The 20,230-nt window shown below is 64.4% G+C and overlaps 1 protein-coding gene across 5 annotated transcripts in view; it reads left to right on the forward strand.

Annotated features, from left to right (window-relative positions):
* The window catches only part of COL18A1 (collagen type XVIII alpha 1 chain), a 47,255-nt gene that overhangs the window by 24,156 nt on the left and 2,869 nt on the right, over nt 1-20,230 (forward strand). For 3 of the 5 annotated variants that reach the window (XM_045776913.2, XM_045776915.2, XM_045776916.2), the window contains exons 6-36: nt 1,135-1,205; nt 1,507-1,617; nt 1,952-1,978; nt 3,111-3,173; nt 3,280-3,366; nt 3,722-3,775; nt 3,915-4,073; nt 4,847-4,909; nt 5,685-5,711; nt 6,758-6,889; nt 7,438-7,500; nt 8,654-8,680; nt 9,452-9,487; nt 10,108-10,179; nt 10,482-10,517; nt 10,813-10,902; nt 11,094-11,123; nt 11,205-11,231; nt 11,488-11,550; nt 11,797-11,871; nt 12,683-12,709; nt 12,930-12,983; nt 13,245-13,319; nt 14,339-14,407; nt 14,915-14,957; nt 15,450-15,512; nt 18,323-18,366; nt 18,587-18,709; nt 19,229-19,382; nt 19,467-19,540; nt 19,971-20,102. In XM_045776913.2, coding sequence (XP_045632869.2) covers nt 1,135-1,205; nt 1,507-1,617; nt 1,952-1,978; nt 3,111-3,173; nt 3,280-3,366; nt 3,722-3,775; nt 3,915-4,073; nt 4,847-4,909; nt 5,685-5,711; nt 6,758-6,889; nt 7,438-7,500; nt 8,654-8,680; nt 9,452-9,487; nt 10,108-10,179; nt 10,482-10,517; nt 10,813-10,902; nt 11,094-11,123; nt 11,205-11,231; nt 11,488-11,550; nt 11,797-11,871; nt 12,683-12,709; nt 12,930-12,983; nt 13,245-13,319; nt 14,339-14,407; nt 14,915-14,957; nt 15,450-15,512; nt 18,323-18,366; nt 18,587-18,709; nt 19,229-19,382; nt 19,467-19,540; nt 19,971-20,102 — 2,171 coding nt within the window. The remainder of the gene's footprint in view (nt 1-1,134; nt 1,206-1,506; nt 1,618-1,951; nt 1,979-3,110; nt 3,174-3,279; nt 3,367-3,721; nt 3,776-3,914; nt 4,074-4,846; nt 4,910-5,684; nt 5,712-6,757; nt 6,890-7,437; nt 7,501-8,653; nt 8,681-9,451; nt 9,488-10,107; nt 10,180-10,481; nt 10,518-10,812; nt 10,903-11,093; nt 11,124-11,204; nt 11,232-11,487; nt 11,551-11,796; nt 11,872-12,682; nt 12,710-12,929; nt 12,984-13,244; nt 13,320-14,338; nt 14,408-14,914; nt 14,958-15,449; nt 15,513-18,322; nt 18,367-18,586; nt 18,710-19,228; nt 19,383-19,466; nt 19,541-19,970; nt 20,103-20,230) is intronic. The other 2 variants (XM_045776914.2, XM_045776920.2) reach the window with 1 other exon arrangement.

Consider the following 20,230-nt stretch of genomic DNA (forward strand, 5'->3'; position numbering starts at 1 on the left):
CGCTGGGTCCCTGGTGCCTGGTGTCTGACTGCAAGTCTGCTGGGCTCCGGGGCATCCAGGAGGCTCTGGTGGGGTCAAGGGCTGTGGTCCAGGGCAGTGGCCGGCATCCTACACCGTGGAGTGTAGACATGGCTCCAATTTCTTCTGGATGCGGGACAGGGTCCTGCGGAGCTGTGCCAGTGAGGGAGGCGGGTACAGCCCTGGACAGCATGAGCACCCGTCCCTGGTTAGCTAAAGGGCCTCAGATCCCATGCGGTCCCCGTGGACCCCCCAACACTGCCAGAGCGCTCATTGCCCCCCAACGGGAGAGATTCCTCCCAACCTCCCTCAGCAAACGAGCCTCACTGCCGTGTGAGCCCCGGGTCTTCCAACGGCTTGGCCGTGCTGACCCTGGTGGGTGAAGGTTTGGGGAGCAGCCTTACTGAATCCCCCAAATTACTTGTCGGTCACAAAGGGGAAGGTGCCCATCCTGACCCCTGTCCTGGGATGACCAGGGCAGGCCGGCGGCCAGTATTTTGGACGCCTGTGCTCTGTGGTTTCTTGTCTGTGTTGTCCTGTTGCCCCAAAGCTCTGTGGGAACGTCCACAGCTCCGGGCCCTGCAGAGGCAGGCCAGCGGCTGATTCGGCCAGACTTGGCCCACGGGCAGGACATTTCCTGGGGTCCTGGAACCTCCACCATCAACCACCCCCAGGAGAAGCTACAGAGGACAGTGTTGGGCCAGTGGAGACCCTTGAATCTGAGCTATGTGTTCAGTCACCGTTAAAACAGGACGCAATGTTCTGTGACCATCAGAAAGGGTCCTCGCACTGGAGGACGTGTGGCATTCTTGAGGGAGGGTTGTGACAAACACGGCAAACGTCAGGGGCTCAGCGAGAGGAATGATGTGTGTGCGTGCGTGTGCGTGCACGTGTGTGCGTGTGCGTGCACGTGTGTGCCTGTGCACATGTGTGTGCCTGTGCATGTGTTCATGCGTGTGTGCACGTGTGTGCCTGTGCGTGCGTGTGTCTGGGGACACGGCTGGGCTCCAGGCAGGCTGAGTGCTGGGACCGCAGGCAGCCTGGGGTCGGGTGGCGAGCCCAGAGTGCAACCTGGGCCATGCTCCAGGGTATGACGGCCGCTTCTGCCTCCCCCAGCTCGGAACCTCCCCGGCTTGGATACGGTCACCGCAGAGAGCGTTCGGAGCTTTGGGGACCGCCTAGAAGAGGTGAGGCCCCCTCCCCTGGCCCCAGGACGGTCAGTGCTTCTTGTCCACACATGGGTGACCTGGGTACACTCCTGGGGCTGCACCGTTTCCTCTGCGCTCCTTCTGGGCCCACACCCGGGGGGCACTGGCGGCCCCTCGTGGCACCGGGAGCCTGTGGCTGGCCTGTTGGCGCCGGCACCCGCTGTGTGTCATGGCCACTGTGCATGTGATGCCCCCTGTGATGCCCCCTGTGAAGCCCAGCCTGGGACTCGGGAGGGTGCAGCACAGGCCCCCCAGCCCGTGCCCTCGCCTCTTCCTCCAGGGTCCTGCAGAGCGGAGCCCCGATGCACGGCCTGTGCCCGGGCCACAGGGCCCCCCTGGCCCCCCAGGGCCGCCGGGGAAGGATGGGGCCCCCGGAAGGGACGGCGAGCCGGTGCGTCCACCTTGCCTGGGCCGGGCCGGGGTGCGGGGCTTGGGCAGGAGGGGGCGGGTGGGGTTGATGCGGCAGAGCAGCAGGTCCCGGGACGGAGACCTCGGGACGGCGCACTGCAAGGCTGTGTCCCCCCCACTCTGGGAGGGGGAGGGTGGTCGGCGGTCAGGGAGGCCACAGGCAGGGCCGGCCCGCAGCGCGCCAGGAGGGAGGCTCTCCATCTCCCCCCCAGCTCCTCCGTGGGGCTTGGCGTGCGGGGTGCCAGGTCCGTGTTCAGATCGGGGCGGGGACGCGGGGTGCAACACTCTGTCACTAACGGTTCTCTCGCACGTTCTAGGGGGATCCCGGCGAGGATGGGAGACCGGTAAGTTGGCTTTTCTTCCAGAACCTTAGCGGTCACGTTTGTGTGAGACCCTCAGGCTTCTTACCCTGTGACACTCCGTCAACGCAACTCAGCACAGAGATTCAAAATGAAGCCATTTTGAAAATGCAGCTTAACTTTTGTTGAGAAAATACAAGTCCCACTATTGATAGAAAAATACAAAGTTACACATACGTACTGAGCAGTTCAGGCCAACTACCAGGGCAGAAAGGAAAAGGAAGACATAAAAGGTATAGCTTCCAAATTCTTCGAGGAAAAAACATATGACAGACGACAAGGTCATGGGTCGGGGCGGGGGCAGGGCAGGGAGCGGAGACGTGGGGGCCGCGGGCCGTGCGATCAACCAGCAATCACAACGGACCGGAGCTCCGATCTGTAAACCGTCTTTGGGAGAGCTGAAAATGAGCAAACGTTCCCCAGACGCATGTGACACAAGCAGGTCGCCCGTGAAGATTTGGGAAATAACACAGCCAGCACGTGGGTCAGGGGAGGCCGGGAGGGGAGCCACCCTAACCCCAGACACCATCCGTGTGGAAAAGGTTCCTGCTGACGGCAGCCAGCCCTGAGTTCGCCCAGTGGGGGAGTCCCCTGCAGGAACATCGGTCCCCTGCAGGAACAGGACGGCGCCTGAGGAAAGCCAGAGCTCAGCCGGCAGGGACGGACCGAGCAGGGCGTGGGGGGTCCAGGGACCCCTCGCTCTGGTTGAACGTGCCAGAATCTCGAGTCTGACGATCCCTGCGGCCTCATCCAGGTGCAGGCGGACACGCGAGCACGCGGACACCTCCCTCCCCCGCCAGGTGCAGACGTGCAGGCCCTCTGTCCTCGTTGCCCCTGCCACGCACACGCATGAGCAGGGCAGAGCGCTGGTGTCACGGGCAGGCCACGGGGCACACCTGTGCAGATGCACCGAGGCGCTCTGTGTAGGGCCGTCGGTGTGGCGATCCTCAGGCACGTCCCAGGTCGGCGCAGCGTCTGCCTCCGGTCCTACCTGACGGCCTCCGGCGGCTCCACCCGGGCTCGGCTGTGAGCCCCGGCCACATGTCTGCAGCCGCGTGGGTGGCGACGGAACAAAGGTGTCTTCTCCCTGACCAAGCTGCTGGTGTTTGTCTTCCAGGGTGACCCTGGACCGCAGGGCTTCCCCGGGACCCCAGGAGATGTGGGCCCCAAGGGCGAGAAGGTGAGCGTCTAAGCTGTGTGGGCCGCGGGCTGTGCACATTACCCTCTCCAACCCGACTGCAGCGGGGGCCACGCACCCTGATGTAACCGGTGTCTTATATCCCCAGGGGGACCCTGGGGTCGGGCCAAGAGGACCCCCAGGACCCCAAGGGCCTCCAGGGCCACCAGGACCCTCCTTCAGACATGACAAGCTGGTGAGTCGCGGCTGTGACTTCTTCCAGCACGGGGCCCACCTGCTGCCCCAGGAGGAGGGACCCCCGTCTCTGGTTTGGCTTCCTCATGCCTCCTTCTTCAGACTCAGACCCGCCTTCCCAAGAGGGTGTTGGGGCCCGGGGGTTGGCCCCTGCCTTCTGGGCCACAGGGCGTGGGGGCCGTGCGCCCTGCCTGCTTGTGGCTTCTTGCTGGAAACCTCCCAACTGTGGGGGCCGTGTGGGCGGTGCTGCAGATGAGCATGGGGGGGTAACCCCCACCCGCTGACCTCAGGCCAGGGGAGGGCCGGGTGGGCAGGCCTGGGCTCCCAGTGACATGGCTGTGGGCTCTTCCCCTCAGACCTTCATTGACATGGAGGGGTCCGGGTTCGGCGGTGACCTGGAGAGCCTCCGAGTGAGTGTCCCTGGGTCCTGCCGGCTCCGTGTGCGTGTGGCTCCCGAGGGGGCGGTGGTGGTGGCCAAGCGGGGGAGGGGCCGTCCCTCAGCAGGTGCTACCTGACGTGCTGTAACCATCCATGGCTCTCCGTGTATAGGGCCCCAGAGGCTTCCCCGGCCCCCCGGGGCCCCCAGGCGTCCCAGGCCTGCCCGGAGAGCCAGGACGCTTTGGGGTGAACAGCTCAGACGTCCCAGGACCTGCCGGCCTTCCTGGTGTGCCCGGGCGGGACGGGTCCCCTGGACTTCCTGGCACCCCGGTAAGGCCTCCTCACTGCCCCTCGATGTCCTTGTCCCCATCCGGGTTTGGCCTGGAGTGGGGGGTGAACACCAAGCCCCACCCCGTACTGCCCAGCTCCTCGTAGGGAGGCGGCTCCTGTCTCTGGTCCCCAGGGGGAGGGGCCTGAGCAGCTGACCCGCTGTGGGGCTCATGTGACACCATTCGCCTCCGTGGTGTCCAGCGGGTCAGCTGAGCTCCCAGGGGCCATCGCCAGGCGTGATTCTTCTGGGGTCAGGCGGGCCCCTTCCTGCAGGCCCAGGGGCCGTGAGGAGCCCAAGTTTGTGACTCACCATTCGTGGGGTCGTGAGAACCCCGCGGCCCCCTGCTCCTGGCACCGGGGGGCTCGGGGGCCTCGTGGGGCCACACACGGCGCTCTTAGAGTTGGGCCACGTGAACCAGGTGCGCGTTACATGGTTTGCTTGGCAGCACGCTCTGGACATGTAACTCAGCACACGGGGCGTCCTCCCGTGGCCGGCACCCCGCTCTGTGTGGGTGACCAACCTCTCATCCCCCCTCTCTGATCAACTCAAAAGTAGAGGAAAGGAAAGAAACTTTACAACTGAGCAGAGCGTCTGTGCCCCGTAAGCCGTGGGCAGGGTCTCTGGTGAGCCACGACTCCGGCCCGTCCAGGGAACATTCCAGCGGCCTGGATTCTCCAGAAGTGCACACACCCAGATAATCGTCCACTAACCCATAAATCTTTCTCAGCGCCTGAATTCCATCTGGCCCCATACTTGCTTTTCTGTCCCCCAGGGTCCGCCAGGTCCTCCAGGAAAAGATGGAGGACCAGGGAAGACGGGACAGAAAGGCAGCCCCGTAAGTCCGGGAGGGCCGGCCGCAGCGCCATGGGCAGGCGGGGGCGCGGCCCGGTGACCGCCGCGCACAGGAAATGCCATGAAGGCGGTCACACGGAGGAGGTGGCCTTACTGCAGGGTGCGGCCACCGTCCGCCATCCGCCAAAGCCGTCAGGGTCTGACCGTGGGGGGGGAGGGGTGCAGTGGCGTCTGGAGTTGGCTGAGAACCATGCGAAAATTCAGCACTCTGTGACTAGTGTCTCTTCACGGTGACGAGTGGACTAAGGGATTTTGAGTAATACTGACACTTGATTTGGAAGTTAGCTCAAGTTTTAATTCTGGTTACAGCCGGGGTCTGTGGTTCCTAGGCTGGGGATGCGGGCCATCCCGTGCGATCCTTCCAGGGAGAGCCCGGCTGTACGGGGCTGAACAAGAGCGCGCTGTCCGCGAACCCACAGTGTTCAGGGCCCTCACCGTGGGGACGGCTGGGGTAGAGGGGCTCTCCTCCCGGGGGCGTCGGCAGCCGGTCAGTCCCCTGCCAGACTCGGTCCCGCCTGGAACGGGGTGGGGGCGGCAACAGCCCACAGGTGTGGGGGGCCGGGAGGACACGCCCGGAGCTCTAGACGTGCGTCTCCCGGGAGCGGCGCGCGGGCACCAGGCTCCCGCGACAGGACCGGATCAGCATCAGAGACCAGCAGTGGCCTCGTGGGCCCGGATAAAACGAGTGAAACTGTTCGCTTTTCCCTCGCGGGTGCACGTCGTCGGCTTTGAGAGTGACTCTTCTCTCCTCCCTGCAGGGTGAGGTGGGCGCCCCAGGACCTAAGGTACGGACAAGGCAGCCTCGCTGTCGGCTGAGTGGGAGACCGGAAAAAATAAACACAAAATATCAGCCCAGACGGGGTTCCAGAGCACAGACGTTTATATAGGAGCTTTTCAAAGATCGAACGTTATTGGAGGGGCTTTTTTAATGTGACGAAAAGGCAGCAAGATTAAAACCGAGAAAGTAAAATTTAAGCTTCCACTAAAATTAGCCCTCAGGTCAAGTGGGCCAGACTGCGGTGGATCCGGCCTCAGGACGGACCCTGCCCCGAGTCCAGCTGTCCACGGGCTCAGATCCCTACTCCCCTGCCCTGCTCACACGCCGGCTGGCACCTGGCCTGTGGGACCCCGGCGCTGTCAGAGGCGTCCTGGACCCTCAGGCCCCACCCCCAGACGTGCTCTGTGCCCCCGTTTGCCACCCCCCTCGCCCGCCCGCCACAGCTCCTCCCCCTCCCCCCCCCCCCATTAATGTGCTCTGCACGCACCTTGCAGACCTGGAAGGAACGTCTCAAGCGCATGCTCTGGGGGTCTCCCAACATTGTTTTGTTTTTATTTTTATTTTATTTTCCTGACTCAGCAGAATAATGTATTTCTTGCTTGGCTAACAGCCCTGGGCAGGTACTCGGGTCAGGGACGTGGCTCTCTTTCATTGCTGTGATTCGGGGCTGTCGGCTCCTTCCGCCTCGCGCTGTACCACCCGTGGGTCGCTCACGTGACGTGGGAGAACCCGCGGTGGTACAGCCACGCCCAGATTGGCAGGGGGTACGGGAGAGAGTCGCTGTGCCCGCGGAGAATAATGGCTTCTGGTAGAGAGCCAGAGGTCTCCTCGTCCGTCCTTCTGGTCCCCTTCGTCATTTTGTTTTTAAAGTGGCTACAAGCATCTCCGAGAGTCAGAACAGCGGCTGTTGGGTTTGCTTTGTGCCACGTCGTTTCTCTCGCTGGCTTTGCAGATTTGTTAAAAAGCATACGAGGAAAGTGGGTGCACAGGGGATGCGGTGGCTTCTCAGGGCTTAGCCCGAAGTGGGGACATCCTCTCTCCCCTCCTGTGCAGGGAAGCAAGGGTGACCCCGGCCCCGCTGGTGCTCCTGGGGAGATCGGCTTGGCAGGAGCCCCCGGACCAGCTGGACCACCAGGGCCCCCCGGACCCCCCGGGCCACCAGGACCAGGACTTGCCGCGGGGTTTGTAAGTACCAGTTGCTGCCGTCTCCCCGGCCAGCTCTGGGCACCCCACACTGACTGGCGGTCTCCCCAGCCCCACGGTGGAGCCCGCGTCCGAGCTCCCGTCCGAGCCACAAGCTCACTGAACTCGGTACTCACAGCCCTGCCTGACTCCCGACCGTGTCGGCGCCTGGACAGTGCCACTTGGTGGAACCGTGGGCCGTGGGAAGGAGCAGCTGCCCATTTCCTCAAGCGGTCACTGCTCAGGACCGTGTCTGCTGCGTGCTGGGCGAAGGCCGCTCCCCGGGACAAAAGCAGAAACCAGACACTGTCAGACAGCCAGGCCCCCAACACGTGCTCCAGCCACAATAACCTACACTCAGGAGGGCTGCCCGGGCCCAGCAGGGTCCCTGCTTCTTATCCTTGGGCCAAGGATGCCTGCTTCCAGGTGACCTCGGCCCTTGGAGCCCGTCCCGCTCAGCTACGGCTGAGTCCACGCCAATCCCTGGCTCGAGAAGGGGTCTCTTCCCATAAGAGACACCAGCCTAAGCAGCCCTCCTGTGATCTCTGCAGGATGACATGGAAGGCTCCGGGGGACCCTTCTGGTCGACGGCTCAAGGAGCCAGCGGGCCACAGGTACTGCCCTCGTGGGGCTTGCTCTGCTCTCAGGGAGGGGGCGTCCCTGGGATCAGCCCCTGAGTGGGAACCAGCAAGGCCGCTGACTCCGGGCACCATCCACCCTCGGGGCCTTCAGGACAGTAGTGGACCCTGCATGGGGGACGTGCTGCTGGTGGTACAGCGAGTGGACCGGGGGAGGGGGGCACGATGAGCCCTTAAAGACGGGTCTTTCTGGAAAGTAGCAGTCCTCCAGTCTCTCTGTGGCTCCGATTTGGGGACATAATAAACTTTTGACCTGAGTAGAATTTTTAAAGTAAAAACGGGCACATTCCTGTGAAACCCATTTCGTTCTGCTGTTAACGCCTGTGCGGGTCAGGACTGGGTTTAGCCGGAGCCGCCGACACCCAGGAGTGCCCAGGCCTGAGGACAGGTGGGGGGCACGTCCTGGGGGGGCAGTGCCTCTGTCGCGGCCACTGGACACGCGGGACGCCCTTCAGCCAGCATCTGCTGTGGCCCCCGTCCGTCCACCTGGTGAGGGCGAGCCACCGGCAACGTTAATGAGAATCTTATCTCGGGCAGAAACGAATCCCCTGATAAGTTACATGCTGTTTCATTTCGTGTCTTTCCTTTCACATACTAGAAATCCTGGTCTTTAGCGGTAGCAGTTGGCTGCCCAGACATCCCGTGGGCTGTGACCTGTGACAGGTCATTCTTGCTGTGACCTGAGGGCGAGGAACCGGGTGGGAGGTGGCAGTGAGGTCTCAGGAGCACGAGTCCCATCCCTCTTTTCGGGTCCTAGACCCAGATAAACAGATCCAAAGCCCCTTGACCCTAGAAGGGTCGGCAGGACTGTTTAATGACCGTGGAGGTGATGGAGACCCTCGGGCGTCACAGCAAAGCTGCGGCCGCCGGTGCCCAAAGCAGGACCGAGGGCGGCAGTCGGTCTGCTCAAATGCACTTACCCTCCAGTCCTGTCGAATGGCGGCCGACCCGGCGGTGAGCACCAGGCGTGCCTGCCCCTGCGGCCGGGCCGTGTGCTGCCTGAGGGGTCCGGGGGGCGCCGAGGACAGACCACCCCTCCTGCGACTGCGACTGCGCAGGGCTGCTGGCGCCTGCGGAAGGAAGGCCCTCCCTGCAGGGTCTCAGGCTCTGTTCCTTCTCTGCCCCACAGGGACCGGCCGGCCCGCCCGGGGTCAAGGTCAGTGAGCGCACCCCCCCCCCACCCCCCGCTAGACGGTTAGCAGTTCACTGGGCAGTTTGTGAACTACGGAAAACCCTAGCGGGAACGACAATCACGCACCGCCCGTCCCGAGCTTCCGTGTTGGGGGGCACCGTTCTAAAGCTGAGTGGTCCCTGCCTTCATGCATCTGACCTGGGGAGACAGAGGAACCTGCCCCCTGCCACGCTTCCCAGGCTCTGGGGCAGCGGGGTGGCGCCCCGGGACTCCTCCCACCTCCCTGCTTTGCTCTCTGCTCCCGAGCCCTGTCCCTGGAGGACACCAGCGCCCACCCCTCCCCGGAGGTGGCTGGGGGGAGGGGCTCCCAGGAGACCCCCTTGGGCACGCCATGCCCCCACAGACACATGGGTTCGAGGGCGTGCAGGGTCCACCGAAGGGTGTTTTAGGAAGTTCCTTTGATGAATGTTGTTTTAGAAGGTTTTGCTTTGATTTGTACATCGGGAAGGTTGCGTTTTAGAAAGACATGTTTGCTGCTTTCTTACGAGTGGAGACATCTGGTGCAGCCGCTCCTTGGAGCAGACGGATGGGGTGGCTTCCAGAACGGTGTAGGCTGCCCGTGCTAGCCCCACTGTCGCCACATAGCCCCCCCCCCCCCCCGCCGTCCCGGGACCCTGAGGGGCCACCCGCATCATTAGCCTTCCCTTCCTTCCTCCTGGAGGAGAAGGAGGGTGGACACCGCGTGGGGGTGGGCTGCCACGCTCCGCACTCATGGGGCCCCTTCTCCCACTCTAGGGGGATCCTGGAGTAACCGGACCACCGGGCGCCAAGGTAAGAAAGAGCCTTTTCTCGGGTTCAGGAAATCAGGGATCTTTACCAGCCCCAGTCAGGAGCAGGGAGGGGCCCCATCGGCCCCATCGCCCATCCCCCTGGAGCCACAGCGACTAAGGATGAGGTTGTGAGTGACCTCAATGCCAGACCCAGGGTCATTCTCCCTCTGGTGCTTCCTTGTGCTGTTGGCCTCAGCCTTCATTCCTTAGAGTCCAAGATTGTCCCAAGGGCACCCACCCCCAGGGCAACTCCCAGGACACCCCCAGGACACTGACCCCCCCAGGATGTCCCCACCCCAGGACACCTGCCCCTGACACCCCCCCGGGCACTCACCCCCAGGACGTTCCCACCCCAGTACACGCCCCTACCCCAGTCCCCAGGACAGACTTCCTTCCGGCTCCAGGGTGTGAATGTTGGGAACCACAGGGGTCTGTCCAAACATGCCCCCCTCCTTCTCTGCCCCTTGGGGCTCCTAAGGGGGAGGCTGGAGGCGACTGGGCTGAATAGCCCTCAGGGGTGTGAGCGGGTGACCCCCAGAAAGCCTGGCCTGCCCAGCCCCCCGGACACCAGGGTTCGCTGGGCAGTGGGCTGACACTCGTCTCTCCGTGTGTTGGGTACAGGGAGAAGTCGGGGCCGATGGACCTCCCGGGTTCCCCGGCCTCCCTGGCAGAGAGGGGACGGCTGGAGCCCAGGTGAGTGTCTCCCTAGGACTGCGGGGGGCGGGGGTGGACCACCCCCCAGGAGCGGCTCTGATGAAGCCGGCGCCTTGGTGTGGTCTCTGGGGGTTCCTGACAAGTTCTCTGTACCCCGAGGGGCTCAGAGACCCTGGCTCCATGGGACATGGGCTGGGGGTGCAACTTCCTGGCTCGCCCCGTCTTCCCCAGGAAGGAAGAGCTCTCCACATCTTCACTCAGAGGGGTGCTGGTGGGTGGGGTTTCTGGGGAGGGGGCTCAGGTTCTGTTTAAGGTGATCTGTTTCCTTTCCATCTCTGCAGGGACCCAAAGGAGAAAAAGGGACCCAGGGAGAGAAAGTGAGTTGGGGGCTCAGGATCCCCAGGCAGGGCAGGTGCATGGCCAGTCCTCGGGGGCCGCCTGCGTGGCCTCGGAGACTCTCAAGTCTGGGGTGCTGGCTTGGAACCTGCCTTGCTGGGATGGGGGGGCTCTCAGGGCTGCCGTCCTCAGCCCCGGGCACCTCCTCACACCCTGTGGGCTCCAGGAACCCCTTCCAAGGCCTGGGTGGGCTTGGGGGTCCCTTCCAGAGCTGCCCTGACAATCCAGAGGCCCCCGCAAGCAATGTGAGTTCCGGACACCGGCTTTCTCTTCCAGGGCGACCCAGGGAGGGACGGAGTGGGGCAGCCTGGCCTCCCTGGACCCCCCGGGCCCCCGGGGCCTGTCATCTACGTGTCGGAGCAGGATGTAAGGACACCGCATGGCCGGGCAGGCGCTCTGCCCGCCCTGCCCCCAGCACTGGCCGGGGGGTGCAGGCCCAGCTTTCTTGCAGTTAGTTTTGCGCGGTTTTGTGGATCCTGCCCGAGGAGCTGGATTTTCGTCTTAATGTGTTGTCTTTTGCTTCCTTCCTCGGTTCTGTGTTTCTCCGGTGCCGACAGAGAGCGCTGGCAAGCGTGCCGGGACCCGAGGTAGGTGGGAGCCGTCCCCCGTGAGAACCACAGCCCGCGTCTACGCGCCGCCCTGAACTGACCCGCCCCTCTCTCCCGCAGGGCCGGCCGGGGTACGCGGGCTTTCCTGTAAGTGGCCGCTCAGCCCGTCCTGCACCGGCCGGGAGCCCCTGGCAAGCCCAGTGCCGGAGGGTGCCCGCAAAGCCGAGGAACCTCCCGGGTCCTGAGCAGAAGCCCCCCGGGACCAGGGCGGAGGCTTGGGGTGGGGGTCTCAGGGCGAAGTGTCCCGGGCCCTCCTCCACCTGACACGGGTCGGGACCAGGAGGCAGCCGTGGGGGGGACAGGGCCCCTCACGTGGCCCTCATTCCTGCCTGTCTCCCCACAGGGACCGGCCGGGCCAAAGGGAGATCTGGGCTCTAAAGGCCAGCGGGGCCTCCCGGGACCCAAGGTGAGAGGCTCGGGCGCCATCTGCCCAGGGACCACCCCCTCCATGACCCTGGGGGGTGGACACGTGAGCCGTGGCCAGGAGCACGGGACTGATTCTGACTCACTGTGGCCCATGGAGGCCTCGCAGAGATGCCCCTACCTCAGAGCCCAGGAGGGGAGGCCCCCAGTCACCACGCTCTAGGGCATGGGGGTCAAGGACCCCCCTTCCCCAGAGCCAGCCTCATGCCTGCCCCCTGCGCTGTTCCAGGGCGAGAAGGGCGAGCCGGGCCCGGTCTTCAGCCCTGATGGCAGCATGCTGGCCCCCGCCCAGAAAGGGGCCAAGGTGAGTCGGGTGCCTGGGACAGCTCACCTTTGTCCAGGCCGGGGAGGGGCATTTCCAGGGGCTGTGGGGGGCCCTGAGAGAGGCCAGTTCCTGCCCAAGCGTGAGAGCTGCTCCTGAGCAGGGTTCCGGAAACTTCTGTAGCCTGGACCCCTGGCCCTTTCCTATCTGTCCCTCGGTCACAGTCACACTGGGAAGGACCTCGAGGTCCTACAGAACTCTGCATGCCCAGCCCAGCCACCACCGACCGGCCCCTGGTTCTCCCCTGCCTGTCATCTGAGCCCACCCTGCAGACGGGCTGGGGGCTCTCGGGGGTGGGGGTGGGGTCCAGCACAGGCCTTGCCTGCAGAAGCTGCCCCACCCTGAGGATGCTGCTGGCCCTCAGCCTCTGGGGGTTGCCGCTGGGGTGGGGTCCCAGCCGTCCTCCCTTAGGAGGCTCAGGAGTGGGTCGAGGGGACTGTGCCCCAGGTCCCCCACCCCCAGACAGGCTCTGGGAGGGTCTGGGGAGGAGCTGGACCCGGATTCGGTGGCCGTGGGGGACAGTCCTGTAGGGGCCCCGAAGGCTCCCTGGGTTGTTTGGGGGTGGGCCGTGGGACTTTGGATCTCCAGGCCCAGAGAACTCTGCCAGCCCTGAGGTCGGGGGGGGGGCCCGCCACGGTGGGCCTCATCCATGCACCCCTGGAACAAAAACCCCAATCCAGAGCGTGCTCCCTGCTGCCATGGCCTCCCCTCCTGGTATTGTCAGAGCCCCTCGGGCGCTGCCTGGTGGGCGTGACCTGCGGCCATCTGACGGTGCCTCTGGTTTTCTGTGCAGGGAGAGCCTGGCTTCCGAGGACCCCCGGTGAGTAGGCCCACAGCTCCCCACAGTGAACGCTCGTGTGCAGTGTGAAACGACACGCCGAGCCGCTGCAGGCGTCTGTCACGGCCCGGCTGCTGAGTGGGCGCGGGTGGCCCGAGAGCACCACGGCTGCACCTTTCAAACAGGGAGGCGGGTGGTGGGTGGGAGGCCACCGCTGGGGCTGGTCTCTGCTCACCTGAAAGATGGCTCCTCCTTTCTGCAGGGTCCCTACGGACGGCCGGGGCACAAGGGAGAGATCGGCTTCCCCGGGCGGCCGGTAAGGACCTGGCGTCTCATGCCGCGCGTGGGCAGCATGGGGGAGGGGAGTGGACGCCAGTCCCTCCCGTTGCCCTGCCCCCGGGACCGTCCCTGCGTGAGGACAGCTGTCTCCAGGACGAAGTCCAGGGATGCCCAGCTCTGGGGCGGCTGGGGCTGGAGGGGCTGGCACCTGGGGAGACCCTGGGTGGGGACCGAGAGCGGGCGAGGCTGGGTGTGAGCCGGCGGCAGCAGCAGCCCCCACGCCTGTGCTCTGCCCCAGGGTCGCCCAGGGATGAACGGATTGAAGGGGGAGAAAGGGGAGCCAGGACACGCCAGCGTCGGCTTTGGTGTGAGGGTGAGTGTCCCCCAAGGGGCGATGGCAAGGCTGGGACACCCAGGGGCACGGGGGGTCCCTGCATTGTGACCACGCTGACACGAGGACCCCACACCCGTGCACGCACGCACACATCAGCCCAAGCCGCCGGGCCTGAGATGCCGCATGGCTCTGTCGGAAGGGCATGGCCACTTCCCGACGTGCCCTCCCTGCCCACGGCGGCAACCCTTCCGTCGGCACCACGGCGGGACTCAGCGCATCTGCCGGCCTCCGTGCGGGGCTTTATTTGGTAGCTTGGGCATTTTTAATCGTGTCTCCCTGAGAGGTGCCCTCCAGAGGCAGGACCTGCTCGCAACCCCGCGGCCGGGGGCCCTGCCAGCCGCCTGGCCCACTCGGTGACTTTGCTCCTGGAGGCCCAGCCCCCACGCGGGGGCACAGGGGTCCTGAGGCCAGCGACTCAGGCAATCCCCGCCTTTCCGGTTTTGCCATCACTGTGGCCTCCATCCTCCCGTGGCCTAAACGTGGCTGCTGCCTTGTGAAGGATCAAGAAGTAGAGGCCACATCCCCTGGAGTTCTGAGGTAGTGAGAGAACGCTGGGTCAGGGTCACGGAGAAGGAAGACGGGCTCTTGGATTCCTTTTGCGCGTGGGTCCAGGACGCAGGTCACTTCCAAAAGAAGCCCTTGGCACACTGCCCGGGTCGGCGCTTTGCTCCCTTGTGGTGAATAAGTGAAGTTCACACGCAAGCTCTGCTGGCACGGGCCTCCGGGGCTGTCCCTGTAACCTGGAAACACCCAGACTCCGGCTCGGCGTCCACGCCCCCATCCAGTCCTGTTCCTCACGGCTCCCAAGGGACGTTCCGAAAGGGGCAGCCCTGCCCTCAGGGACGAGTCAACGGGATGCTTCCTGATTCTGTGCTTTCCGCGAGTTCAGTTTTCTGATCTGAGACTTAGAAAGGCTCCTGCCCGTACCTGCCGCCCCGGTCACGTCCATGGCCTGGCTATGAATGTGACTGACAGAGCTTGCTGTCCTCCCCATGCAGGGTCCACCCGGTCCCCCAGGGCCTCCGGGGCCCCCAGGCCCTCCCGGGACTCCCGTCTATGACAGCAACGTAAGTCCCCCCACTTGCCAAGTTCCCTCCCCACCCTCCTCCTCACAGGCCCTACCCGACGCCCACCCTCAGGGAGGGGCTGACCCCCAGGAGGGGCCAACCCCCAGAGAGGGGCCAGCCCAATTTCCGGCAGGGGGTTCGCTGGTTGGGACCCAGGCCCACCTGCCTGGTAGGCCCACCTGGCAGGTATTCTGTTAGAAAGCAGGCCCCTCCCTGGGGCAGTGAGGGCTGGAGAAGGGAGAGCTCTCTGGGTCTGGGAGCCTGAGGGTCCAGCCCTGGGGTCCTGGAGGGGCACACGCCCCTCTTTAATGAGGTTTAGCCACATGAAGTGACCCATGAGGGGCAGATCCCATCACGAGCAGAGCTCCTGACCCCAAAGCCCTGTTTCCTCTCCCTTCCCCTCCCTGCACCCCCGGGGGGATATCCGTGTGGAGGGGCTGGGCCTCTGGGCTCCGGGGGGCCCCATGTAGGTGCCGGCTCCTCTCTCAGAGCATCCCCTCTTTGCAGGCATTTATGGAGTCTGGCCGCCCTGGACCTCCAGGATTGCCAGGTGAGGACGCCTGGGGCCTCAGGGAGGGCGGGGCGGCGGCCTCTCGAAGGGATGCTAGAGCTCCCGGGAACCCCCCGCTCCCAGGGTGTCAGGAACTCTTGGCGCCCCGTGCACACTACTCCAGATCGGTCACCGCCCCTTGCCGGGCGTCCCGGCTCCTCCCGGCGCGGCCTACCAGGCAGCTTGTAGACAGCAGTGAGCTCGACGCGGCCAGCACTGGCCATCCACTATTTAGATCTGGCTCCCTGGCCCTGTCCGCTCTGTCGGCTCGCGCACACTCGCGGGAGTGACGCCGTCCCTGGGGCAGCCTCCGGGGCGGGACCACCGAGCGCTTCTGCTTGGCAAGAGCTCTGGCTCCGAGGTTCCCCAAATTCCTGTGATGCCCCTCCCCCATGCGGTGCAGTGCACGCAGCAGGCCGCAGGGTCCGGCGTGCGGGCCGGAGGGCTTTGTTGCACACTTGATGACGGGCGCCGGCGTCTCTGTCCCTCCAGGGCTCCAGGGGCCTTCTGGACCCAAGGGTGACAAAGGAGACGTGGGCCCTCCAGGACCACCAGGTGAGGGAGCTCTGGGCGGCCCTGGCCTGGGGGGCGGGGGTCCTCGACACTGCTGCGTCTGTGGTGACCTGGCTGCCCTCCTGGAGGAAGGAAGCCCCTCCCAGGCTCAGGGGGCCTGGACAGGACCCGTGCAGCTGGGACTGTGTTTGAGACACCTGGGTGGCCCCACAACTCTTGGGCCCAGGGCTTCAAGGACAGGTGTCCCTGGCAGCAGGGCTGAGGGGTAGGCTGGCCCGGTGTGTTGGGGGTCTCGGGACGGGCCCTCCCTTCCCACAGCTTGTGCCAGAGCCTTCATCGGGCCAGATTCCCGGGGAGGGGCGTGAACTCCAAGCCCTCGGAAGGTCCCTTGGATGGTGAGACTTCTCCACCGAATTCTTCCACCGCTACGTGAGATACAAGAGAACAGCAGTGTGAATGTCGGGGAGCTAGCAGAGCGGAAGCCCGGAGAGCGGGGGGCTGCAGCCCAGAGCGACGGCAGGTCAGGGTGAAACCCTGCGTTTCCCCTAAGGGCTGCTCGAGCCCCTGGAGCACCTAGGACTTAGGCTGAGCAGGTGAACAAAATGGCCAGAGCAGACGGGAACGCGAGAGGGAGAGCACATGGCGGGTAAGCCAGGCTGGCGGGAGACCCAGCTAAGGCAGAGACAAGTGACAAAGTGCTGCAGTAAGGGAGGGGTGAGGGCGTCCGCGGGGAGCCGGGACCCGTGGGAAGAAACGGTTCCATCCTGGAATGGAGAGCTGTGGCCGAGCAGTCTCCGTGAGGCTAGGCTGATGAGTCGGGGAAGGGTGCGAGGGGAGGTCCGCGCAGGGCGGACGGGCCACGGCTGGGGCGGGGCACACCAGCAGGAGAGGATTTGAAGGCCTAACAGCCAAGGATTTTCCAAGACTGTGGAGAGACTCAAGGAGTCCTTCACACAACCGATCGAGACCGGACTCCTCTACCGGGAAGACAGACGCCAGAAAAGGGGCTTTGAGAAGTGGAAAGACAGTGGCTGCTAACCTGCGAGATGCCCTTCGGAGCAAAGAAGCAGCAGCCACGAGGCCATCCCAGGAGCAGCCCTGATGGGATGGAGGGGGCCCTTCCGGGAGAGGAGGTGATGCTGGTGGTACATGTCGCGGGGGGAAGAGCCCCCACCAGGCCCGCTCTGAAGCGGGTAGCCCTCACTCACGTCCGGCTTCAAGTCGGGACGCACCTTGCCCGCTCAGGGATGAGCCCAGATCGGAGCAGGAGCGTGCAACTCAAGCTAAGACGCAGGAAGAATGCCACGGCAACACCTGGACCCAGGAGGAGGCCAGAAAGGAGAGAAGGAGCACAGCAGATGGGACACGTAGAAAGTGGGCGGGAGAAGAGTTGGTTTAACGTGAAATCTGTCAGTCAGTGCACTGAACATGAGTACGCTGAGTACTCCAATTCCAAGATAAACACTGTCAGCTGGGTGAAAACAAAACCATATGCCGCTTACAAGAGACGTTTCGCAAACGTGAGGACACACACGCTGAACGTGGAAGGACAGGGAAGTCACTCTACTGGGAAAGGAGTGGGGAGGGCAAAGCACGCCAGTGTGTGTGTGTGTGTGTGTGTGCACCTGTGCGTGCCTGTGAGTGCACCTGTGTGTGTACAAACGTGTGTGTGCCTGTGTGCGCCTGAGTGTACCCCTGTGTGCACGTGTGTACAAATGCGTGTGTGTCACAGAGAGAGGTCACACAAGTCTATCCTAAGGCAGGAAACATTGCCAGAAATTCTAAAAAAAACTGTTCATAATGATAAAGGGTAAACCGATCAGGAAAATACAGCAGTTCTAAACTCTGTGCAGCTAACAACAGCTTCACGAGGTGAAGAGCAGGGATGGGCAGGACCGAAGGAAAACCGCAGTCATCGTGGGGGTGTGGCGGGCTCTCAGCAAGTGATGGGACCTGCACAGGAAAGAACAGCTCAGGTGGGGGATGGAGAGCTGCCGGCAGGTGACCACGAGGTGACCACCTGGAGCTCTGGGGCCCGGTCTGCACCACACGGGCCCACACGGGGCAGAAAGTGCACAGGAGGTCTGCATCAGAGCCGTACCTGGGAAGTGACCACACAGCAGGTCCAGATACAGAGAATCCAGGGGGCTGCGGAAGGCGGTGAGGCGCTCGCCACCTTCTGTCTGCGGCCGCCGTGGCCCCCGGGCAGCAGGACCCCCAGAGGGGCTCCCTGCAGCAGCGGGGCTGTTCCCAGCCTCACACAGCACACATTTCTAAGCACCCAGCTCAAGAAGTCAGAAAACAAACAGCAGATTTACCTTGAAGAAAAGAGAAGACATGGTACAGAAGTGAATGGGACACGTGCGGGTCAGCGAGCTTGGGAAGGACCGGTGATCCTGGCGCGCCCCCTGCTGGATTGAGAGCGGAAGGAGCCCTGCGGTCTGACCCTCGGACTCCCTGACCCAGAGCGGGGCGGGGGAGGGAGATACCTGCTGGGTATTTGTGGAGAGGGAGAAATAAAACTTCCATTTTACAGACATCTCGTGTCTGAACGTCCAACACCTGGAAGGACGTACAGATAAACCGCCACAAGTAGTCCATTACCGATGTCAGGAGGGCCGTTTACAGAAACCAACGACCTGTCCTAAACAAAAGGAAATTCTAAAAAGGTGCCATTTAGAGAGGGGGATCAGACCCATGGCTCCCAGAGGCAGGCGGGGGTTCCCGGCACCCAGGCTGCGCCAGCAGGAATCCACCCAGAAACAAATTCCAGAAGGCGAGGAAGGAAGACGAAAGTGGGGGGGGCGCTGCCCAGGGGCTCACCGAGCCGCCCCCATGATTCTCTCCTGCAGGGCAGTTCCCGTTCGACCTCCTCCAGCTGGGAGCTGAAATGAAGGTGGGTGACACCCACGTCCCCAACACCCACCCCACCCTCAGTTTCTCCAGGGCTCTGGCAGTGCAGGAAAGTGGGGAGCTGAGCCTGTCCCACCGGGCCTGCCAGACCTGGGCTCCAGAAGCTTCGCTGCCTCACCCTGCCCACCCAGAGCTGGGGGTCAGCCCTCCCCACCGCACCAGCAGCGGGAGCAGCGCTCTCAGACCACCGTTTCCGTCCACAGGGGGAGAAGGGTGACCGAGGGGACACCGGGCAGAAGGGCGAACGGGGTGAGCCCGGGGGTGGCGGATTCTTTGGCTCAAGTGTGCCTGGCCCCCCCGGCCCACCAGGCTACCCTGGGATTCCGGTAAGTCTGGGATCCCTGGGCTGGGGCTGGGGCAGGTGCAGCCCAGCCGTGGACACATGCAAGGCCTACAGGCTGTGCCCAGGAGCTCTCCCCTCCAGTTCTCACCCCCACTCTCGGGGTGGGGGTGCATGGCCTGGGGGTGCCTCCAGCCAGCCAGGGGAGAAGGGGACACGAAGGGCCCTCACCCAGCCCTTCACGCCTGCTCTCCTGCTGGCGCTGTTCTTTCCTCGGGGAGACCAGCTGCCCTAAAAGACTCCAGGGAGCCCAGCCCAGCTTCTGCCTGGGGGATGGAGGGGGAAGGAGGACTCTCAGGGGCTGCACCTCTGTTCTGGGATCCCATCCCAACAAAGAGTGCACGGTGTGGGGGGCCAGGTTTCCCAGGCCCTGTGGTGTGGGGAGGGAGGCGGCGGGGAGGGAGGTGGGGGCGCTCTGAGCTGCTCCCTGCAGGCCTCTTGGTGCAGATGCAGCCTGGCCCCTCAGGCTTTCCGGCTTCCTGTTTTGTTGTGCCCCCCCCCCCAGGGTCCCAAGGGAGAGAGCATCCGGGGCCAGCCCGGCCCACCTGGACCTCAGGGACCCCCTGGCATCGGCCATGAGGGGCGTCAGGGACCTCCTGGGCCCCCTGGACCCCCTGGTCCACCAGGGCCCCCTTCCTTCCCTGGCCCTTATAGGCAGAGTAAGTCCAGCAGGGGGTGGGGGCCTGGGCTCCCGCCGGTCCAGCCAGGGCCATGCGTTCCCATCTCTGTTTTCTCTCCTATAGCCATCAGTGTTCCTGGCCCCCCAGGCCCACCGGGGCCCCCTGGGCCGCCTGGAACCATGGGCACCTCCTCAGGGGTAAGAGTCCCCCCTGCGCCTGTCTGGTCAGATGCCCTGGCCTGGCCGGCCACCCTTCCCTTTGGAGACCGTGGGGGCTGTGTCAGAGAACGCCGGTGCCAGGCCCGGCTTTGCAGCAAGTGCACGGCTGCCTTGAGACATGGTCCCCAAAACAGAGGTGGGGGGCGAGGGGCGGCCGGGGGACGCAGGTGGGCAGGGGAGGGCAAGGGAGGACAGCCAGTAAGAAGGGCCCGCAGCAGTGCTTACAGGGAGCGTGGGGACTTGCCGTCCAGCCCTCCCCGCGGGTGCCCCCCGCCCCAGGCGCCGCAGAGCGTCCTCAGGGACCAGCCTGATGGAGAAAGGGACCCACTCAAGCCTGCAGGACGGTCCCTCCCCCATGAGCCCAGATGCTGCCTGTGTGTGATGGGGACCCACTAGGTCGGGCTTCCAGCAGGTGAGGATCTGGGCCACGTACCAGACCATGCTGGACAAGGTGCCGGAGGTGCCGGAGGGCTGGCTCATCTTCGTGGCAGAGAGGGAGGAGCTGTATGTGCGCGTCCGCAACGGGCTCCGGAAGGTCCTGGTGAGTCCTCGGCACATGCAAGGGGCCAGAGAGCTTCCCCGGCTCACTTGCAGTGCGGTAGGGCTCGGGAGAGCGCGTGGGGGGGCCCGCACCCAGCCACCCAGGGGGGGGCCTAAGCCGCATACGCC

This window comes from Ursus americanus, chromosome 4, assembly GCF_024610735.1.
Source record: "Ursus americanus isolate L20-20 chromosome 4, mUrsAme1.1.p, whole genome shotgun sequence".
NCBI classification, from domain to species: Eukaryota; Metazoa; Chordata; class Mammalia; order Carnivora; family Ursidae; genus Ursus; species Ursus americanus.